General features: G+C 49.8%; 1 protein-coding gene across 1 annotated transcript; it reads right to left on the bottom strand.

The window, feature by feature from the left end:
- Positions 1-1,150: 1,150 nt before the first annotated feature.
- On the bottom strand, positions 1,151-4,883 carry PRDM8 (PR/SET domain 8). The gene is made up of 3 exons (XM_060093145.1): positions 4,665-4,883; positions 3,439-3,670; positions 1,151-3,012 (listed from the first exon to the last, which is right to left on the bottom strand). Exons 1-3 carry the CDS (start codon positions 4,881-4,883, stop codon positions 1,406-1,408), a joined length of 2,058 nt encoding a protein of 685 aa, XP_059949128.1. The 3' UTR covers positions 1,151-1,405.
- Positions 4,884-7,424: the final 2,541 nt, after the last annotated feature.

Below are 7,424 nucleotides of genomic sequence, written 5' to 3'. Positions count from 1 at the left end.
TAAGACAAAGGGCAGGGAGAGGAGGAAAGTTCTCAAGGTCTTCTGTATTGTAATGCTCCAGGGCTAGTTTTTTTCCAGAGGCTGTGCAGCTGTTCAAGTCTGTGCAGGGAAAACTGGGCCAATACATACACTACCGTGGCCATTTCACCTTGTTTTCTAAAGAAGCTCTCCATTGGGTCTCTTAATGGGTAATGACAGAAAGCTGAAGGGTTCTAGAGCACAAGATACTCTTCCATGTAAGCATCACTAGTAGAACCTAAAGTGGGCTTTTCACCTGGTCTCCCTGATCCAGGTCTGAAAATTATTTGTCTTTGGCCACTTGTGAAAATGCTAGTTATCCTGCTGCTGAAAAGAATGATGACATCCCAGGGACAGGTTAGCTTCATGGCAGGCATCTTTGTTTAGATGATTTGTCCTTTGATCAAGAAGCTCAACACTCTCCAGATAAAGATTTTCCAAATAATAATCAAACTTTGTCTTCTCACTTTCAGGCTCAAAACTGGCTTAGAGTAAATAATACAAGTGGGGTAGGGTTTATCGTTCCTCTGTTCTGTAGTTTCTTCCCCTTCTTTTCGGGCACTCAATGAAAATATATGGTATCTACTCAGAGTGTAGCCCTTAGCTACAAAAAACATGTTAAAACACCTTCCCAATAATTGCTTTGAAGAAAATAGTCATTTATTGTCAAAGCATCCAACATATCCAGATAATCTATATAAAGTTTAATAAATCTTTCCAGGGATAAAAGAAACACATAACTATTCAGACTCCATTTCACTGGCACAAAATTACACTTTGTATTAAAAGGAAATACATATTTACATAATGATGACATTCTTCATTGAAGTCCATAATCATATCATGATACATGCACTTCCCCCTGGAAACTTAAATTGAATGGTGACCACCTTTTTATTTGTTTTGCTTATTTTTGTAGGAACACAAACTGTAATCAAGAGATGCAGAAAGCATCTCACCCTCCTCCTTTACTTTATATCTAAAATAAATTTTGCCCTTACATATTATTCCATCTAAATCGTAAGTGCTTAATAATTTAAGTAGAAACGTATGACAAATGCATCAATATGTTGCAATATATGACATTTAAAAAAAAATGTACTTTGTTTTGGGGAAAGTGAAAATACGTGCATTCAAAAAGAAACCTCTTAAACACCCCACCCAATCAAAAATCCACCATCTTGTCTCGTGTGTGTGTTTGTGTGTGTGTGTGTGTAGGTCACGGGTAAACACTTGGATGTAAAGGTTGGGGGCAGAGCACGTGTGTGTGGGGGTGGGTGGGTGAGATGTTTCAGGTCACAAGGAGGTGGTGGATGTCCTCGTGTGTTTGCTCCTGCAGAGCTCGACTGTGCGTGTGCGCGCGTGGAAAGCTGGAGTCCTTTCCGTGTCAATTATGCGAGGTCATGTGCCTGGAGAGGTGGTGGCGCTCCCTGAAGGACTCGTTGCAAATGGGGCACTTGAGTTTCTCCTCCCGTCTTCGTTTCACCAAGGGCTCCATGGCGTACTCCTTTTTGTGATGCGACCTCATGTGGTACACCAGGTCGGAGGTCATGCGGAAGGAGGCATTGCACTTGGCGCACCAGTTCTGCGCGGGCAGACACAGAGAGGTGAAGGAGGGCGGCAGCAGCGTGAGCGCCGAGGGCAGCTGCAACTGCAGGGGCCCCGCGGCCGCAGCCGCCGCGGCCGCCGCGGCGGCGGAGCTCTTGGGCCAGAAGGCGGTGGCGTAGAGGAAGGGGCTCTGTTTGGGCAGCCCGCCGCCGCCGCCGCCACCGCCGCTCGGCAGGGACCCGCAACCTCCGTTCAGGTCCGCAGCTCCTTGGAGCTTCACGGCCAGAGGATCGGAGGCGGCGGGGTACAGTCTGGTGGGGCCCACACCGTCTCCGGGGTGGCAGGGCTCGAGCGCGCTCAGCTTCTGGCCCAGCACCAGCGGGGACAGCTGAGAGAAGGAGCGCGCCGGCTGCGAGAAGGCGCTTTTGCGCTCGTCCGACGCGGCGCCCTGGCCGCCGCCCGCCCCGCCCGCGGCCCCAGCGCCTGCACCGCCCCCTGCGCCGTTGCCGCCCGCGCCGCCCAGCTGCTGCACCGAGGTGAAGGCGCTACCCCGCGCCGGGCTGCCGCCCTCCAGCCGGCTGGGTAGCGCTCCCCCGGGCCGCGGGGCCAGCAGCTTCTCGGAGCCAGCCGGCGACGCGGCCACGGGCGTGGCGGAGCCGCCGCCGCCCGCGTCCTGCTCCTCGGCGACCGTGCTCCCGCCGTCGGCGGCCGCCTCCTCCTGCACACCGGCCGCTCGGGCCGCCTTCTTCACCTCCACGAAGGCGCTGCGCTTCGCCTCGCCTGTCTCCGGGCTGGGCGGCGCGAAGAGGCGGCTGTTCTCTTCCAGGCCGAAGTAGCTGCCCGAGGCGCGGTACTGTTGGGGCGTGCACACCAGGTCCTCCTTGGAGGCGGGCGGGGGCCGCTCGGCGAAGCGGCCCCGGCCCCCAACCAGCCCCGCGCCGCCACCGCCGCCCTCCGCCGCCTCCTCCGGGAATTTCCTCTTCCCTTTGCCCACGCCCGCGGCGTTGCCGTCGGGACTCAGCTCCGCCCCCTGGTGGTCGCTGCAGCCGCTGAGGCTCCGCACTGGGGAGCAGCTGCTGGCTCCCCCGGAGTTCTCCAGCTCCCGCGCCAGGTTGTGAAAGTCCGTGGACGGCTTCGCGCTGCCGCCGCCGCCGCCAGCCGCAGGCGGGTTACCGCCCTCGGGGGAGGGGGCCGGGTAGTGGTGGACCGGGCCGGCTTTGCAGAACTTGGGGCTGGGACCCAAGGGTGCCTCCTGCGGCTGCGGCGGCTGCTGGTCCTTGCCGCCGCCCCCGTGATCCTTGGTGCCCACGCCGCTGCCTTGCTCCTCTCGGGGGCTCACATCAACGCTGTGAAGTCTCTTGGGGCAGCGGAAGCGCAGATGCGCCACATAGGGAAACTCAAACTGGAAACGTTGGCTGCATTCCAGGCATGTGTAAGGGGACGACCCTGCTTAGTGAGCAAACACCACATACACACGATTGCGCGCGCGCGCGCGCACACACACACACACACACACACAAACACACACACACCACATGATTACTCAGCATCGTCTCTAGGCCAGCTTGCCATCACCCCCTTCACAAATCCACCTTCGCCTCTCAGGGCCTGAGTGCCTGAGTACAGAACATCGTGAAAGACCCGATCTAACTTTCCCTCCTGATTTGGGGGGAGTGCAGTCATTAAGCCAAGCGTGCCCCGAGTTATCCTCACCTAGCTGTCCCAGCTTCATTCCGGACTATATCTCAGAAGCTCTCTATGAGGCGCTCCAAGGGAGGAAAGGCGCGCCGAGGCGCCAGAGTGAGCCCCGCCGCTCCCTGCGCCGCTCCCCCGCTAGCTAAGGGCCCAGACGCAGGTCGAGAGCCAACCTACCATTCATTTTGCTGTGGGATCTAGAGGGGCAGAGCAAGAGTAACTCAGTCAGTTCTTTCCCGTACCAAACTAATAACTCCTCATCTTTGGCAATCCTGCGGAGAGAGCGGTAAAACAGCTGTCCGTTTTTTATGTAGGCTTCAAGGTTCTGCTCTTCTTTATCTCTGGCTGATTGGACCAAACGCAGCCACATCAGACCTTCTGAGGAACCATTCGCCGCTGAGGTGTCTACCTACAGTTTAGAAAAAAAGAAAGAATACAAGAAGGAAGGGGATGAGGGAGGGAGACTCTTGTGAGAGAATGAAGCCACAGGAGCCAGGGCCATTTCCTCTGTTACTCTTTCCCAAAGAATTATCTGAGGTCAAGCTTCCAAAAACTTGACCCGAGTTGACATCCATCCTCGTGTTTGTGGCCGGCAGGCAAGATAACTTTCCTAGAAAGCTGCATCAATTATGTAGATTATTTAAGTCATCATATATTGGTTGAACACCAAATTAGCAAATTGCTTCTTACAATTCAAATTAGTGTTAACCTCTTGAGAATTGATTGCTAAATTATCCCACGTTGCAAAAGTATGGGGAATTTTCTTTGTTTTAGAAGTAAAAACAGGCTTAGGTTTTAAAAATTATTCTGTGGCATTCACTCATCTTCCTAATTTTGGCTTAAACAATTAATAGTTCTTTGTAAAGAAAGAATAGGAAGTGAGAGGACTTTTCACACTCAAACATATGACTTTAATGATGTTTTATTGTCAAAACATAAACATTTTTATATAAGTACAAACTCTAGGCACTAGCTAGCTTAACCAGAAAGAGTAATATTTCAGGGAACAAAAGGCCTCTGGGATTGGAAGGCAAATGTACCCAATAATTATAATAAAAGTACTTATAGCAAGTACTTAGTATGCAAATAGTCTCAACCCTAGTGAAACCTCCCAAAATGTTAAGGAAGTGGTGTTCATCTCCAGGAAAGCCCAGAATTGAGGCACTGATTTAGACATATCTGGCATTCAAAATCAAATTTTGTCACTTGTTTCGGAAAATCAGTTAACCATACTTTTGAGTTTAATTTTCCTTTTCTAATTTTTGGTGTGTAAAATAGAATGGCACGTATCATTGCATTTTCTACATTCAGAACCTGTTTCAGCTTGTCATTAGAATGATTCTTAGCCCATTTTCAAAAGGATATTACCTTCATAACCCTACACAGCATCGGCCAAGACTTACCCGGAAGATATAAGGGACCGTTCTCTTGTCGGTGGACTTCAGAGCTATGAAAGCTATGCTGTCGTACAGGGAAGTATGGCTCAGGATGCAGGGACCGAATATAGCATTCTCAGGGATGTCGCAGGTGGTGTAAACGCTGGTAAAAATATCTGTCAGACATTGTTGGACAGCTTTGGCATCTCCATCCCAGATGCCTCTCTGGATGCCCGAATCCTCCATCACTGAAGACAGATACACAGGACAGTTGAAGCGAGTTACATTACTCCTTTTGCCTCTATGAATCCAGGCAGAACGTTTTGACTACTAGACAGATTTTTCTTGAATTTGCCTGGTTTTTGCATCGCTCTTATTTCAAAAATAAAGCCAATGGCAGATTAAATCTGGCATATTACAAAGATGCCAACGAAGAGTACTTTCTTTTCCTTTAAAAATTATTTTAAAAAATTGTGATGGGGGAGCTCAGAGCAGACTGACTGCTAGAGAAATTAAAACTGGGCTAGGAAAGAGAAGATCGCTTTTTTCATTACCTTGGGGGAGGCTGGGGGGAGGGAGAAAGAAGGGAAGAACAATGGGATTTTTTACTAGCCTATAGACTTTCCAGACTGAAAGAAACTTCTAACCCTTGGGAGAAAGCTCCTCTCTTCTACTCTTATGTATTGAACTGGGCACCGGGGAGCTGATTTTATTCTATTTTTTCTTCCAAAGAGGGGAGCAGCATTTGCGAGCAGGCGGAGACAGCGGAGCATGGCGAATGGATTTCAAGTGAGTGTCAGGGCCACTGATTCCATGTCAGCTAACCTTTCTCTGCAGCCTACAAGAGGGGACGTGTGTCTGCTCATTACCATAATCCAACACTGTCCCTCCGAGGGCTTTAATTAAAAGCAGCAACCAGAGGTAATTATTTTTTTCTCGACATGCTTATTTATGGATGAGGGTGAATCCCAGTTACCTTGTTATACAAGGGGGTGGATAGAGTCGCATGTGCCTCATGAAGTGTGCAGGTATAAGGCAGGACTGAAGGGTCCCCAGTCTGAAATACCGCGTGTGTAATGATTGGTGAATGCTCACTCCCCCAGATAGGACCTTGTCTGGGCAAGAGGGGGCAGCCCCGCTTGAGTAGACCTCGGTGGGCTCTCCAGCTGTTTAATCCACAGTAATTCAGAAAGTGATGCCCCGATGGAGAGCTCTCTATTATTAAGCTGTCATAAGGAGACATTTTCCTTTCTTTGCCTCTGGACACCCCCCCACACACAAGACTTATCATTAAACAAACAAACAAACAAAACAGATATTTAAATTTTAAAGTGGCTTTAAACTAACTGCATTGTTTACTCTTTCTGACTGATTAAAAGATTCCTCCAAGTTGGTTTTTTTTTTCCCTAATAACGTCTCCATAGGCAGTTGTTTACGTATATTTTGTACAATTTAAGTAGCAGGAAAGGGAAACCTAATTCTTTTCCTCAGAAGCTGTTCTTCATGGAATAATATTAGTCATGTTCATTTTTATCTTAATGTCTATTAACCAGTTAATCTTGCAAATTTAATTACAAGGTAGTGCTTTTATTTTTCTTTTTAATTTTTTCTTTCCAGCTAACAGAGCATGAAACTTTGGTCAGCCTCTTTTCCATTCACTCTGCTACATCCCCCAAATGTCAAGTATGGGCTGTATATGCCAGGCAGAAATAAGAGAAAATATCCATACAGTAGAAACTTACTTTATTATGCTACAGCATCTATCCCTGGGCATTTTACCCAACACAAGGTAGCCCTTCTGATTTCCAACTGCAAATTTAAATACATTTTTAAAAATCCCTCAGAATCTCTCAGAACCTCCTTTTCAACGGAATCCTATTCTCTCCTTTTCAATTTCCTCAATTCAGCGTTTTATGCTCCAATTTTTCTCTTCCTTTTAAAAGTCTCTTTCACACAAGCGTTTCATTGTGCCGAGAGGTCGCCCCGTCACTTCGGGCAACAGCAGGGACCAATCATTAAAATGCAGTTCTACCTAACAATACGGTGAAAAGATCCTCGCTACGCCGCGCTAATAGGGGTTCGCGTCGCCGCGGTGGCCGCCACGAGCCTCGAGTCGGTCACAATACAGCTGGGCGAGAGCCTGGGCTCTGCCGCCCGCGCGCGGTCGCCTTTGCCACCTAACCTTTCACAGTTCTGCATCCTCCTCTAAGCCCGGGTTCTCAGACGCCCGGGGGATCCTCCCAGAGCCCGCTGGGCTCGCCGAAAGCCGTCGCTGCCGCCGGCCGCTCGCCCTCCCCCGTAGGCAGGCATTGTCTGGCGGCCGCGCGCTCCCCAGTCGCTGGCTTCTTCGCCAAAGGGCTCTCCACCCCTCCTCCCTTTGTATAACCCTATTGGCAGTAGAGATCCCGTCAATAATTATCCCCCCCAACCCTTTTCTCGATAATGAGAAGACGGAGGACAAAATTTTCCACTCTCCCCACCAGACCTGCCTTCCTCCCACCCTCCTCTCCCATCAATGCAAATAGACTTACCAGGAATAAGGTCAGGACCAAATCGCCCAGATAAGGCCACCTGGAAGCGGGAGATGCAATCGAGTGTTTCTTTTGCCTACTGTATCAGTGTATTTCCATGTCAAGAGGTGTTGGTGTTGCTGTCTTGTAGGCTCTGCCTAAAGAGAGGAGAGAGAGATGGAGAGACGTGGAGAGAGAAATGAGGGGAGAGAGAGAGAGAGAGTTGTACAGATGGACCCGATGCAGTGACTGACTGGCACGCAGACACACACTTTTT

The sequence above is a fragment of the Mesoplodon densirostris genome, chromosome 1 (assembly GCF_025265405.1).
Source record: "Mesoplodon densirostris isolate mMesDen1 chromosome 1, mMesDen1 primary haplotype, whole genome shotgun sequence".
NCBI lineage: Eukaryota > Metazoa > Chordata > Mammalia > Artiodactyla > Ziphiidae > Mesoplodon > Mesoplodon densirostris.
The sequence above is the reverse complement of the archived record's forward strand: the minus strand, read 5'-3'. Positions and strand labels throughout refer to the sequence as shown.

Coding starts and splice junctions, on each gene's coding strand:
- PRDM8 (XM_060093145.1), bottom strand. CDS start 4,883: ATGGAGGATTCGGGCATCCAGAGAGGCATCTGGGATGGAGATGCCAAA. Junction 3,671..4,664: donor CGGTCCCTTATATCTTCCGG/GTAAGTCTTGGC, acceptor TCTAAACTGTAG/GTAGACACCTCAGCGGCGAA. Junction 3,013..3,438: donor ATCCCACAGCAAAATGAATG/GTAGGTTGGCTC, acceptor CTCACTAAGCAG/GGTCGTCCCCTTACACATGC.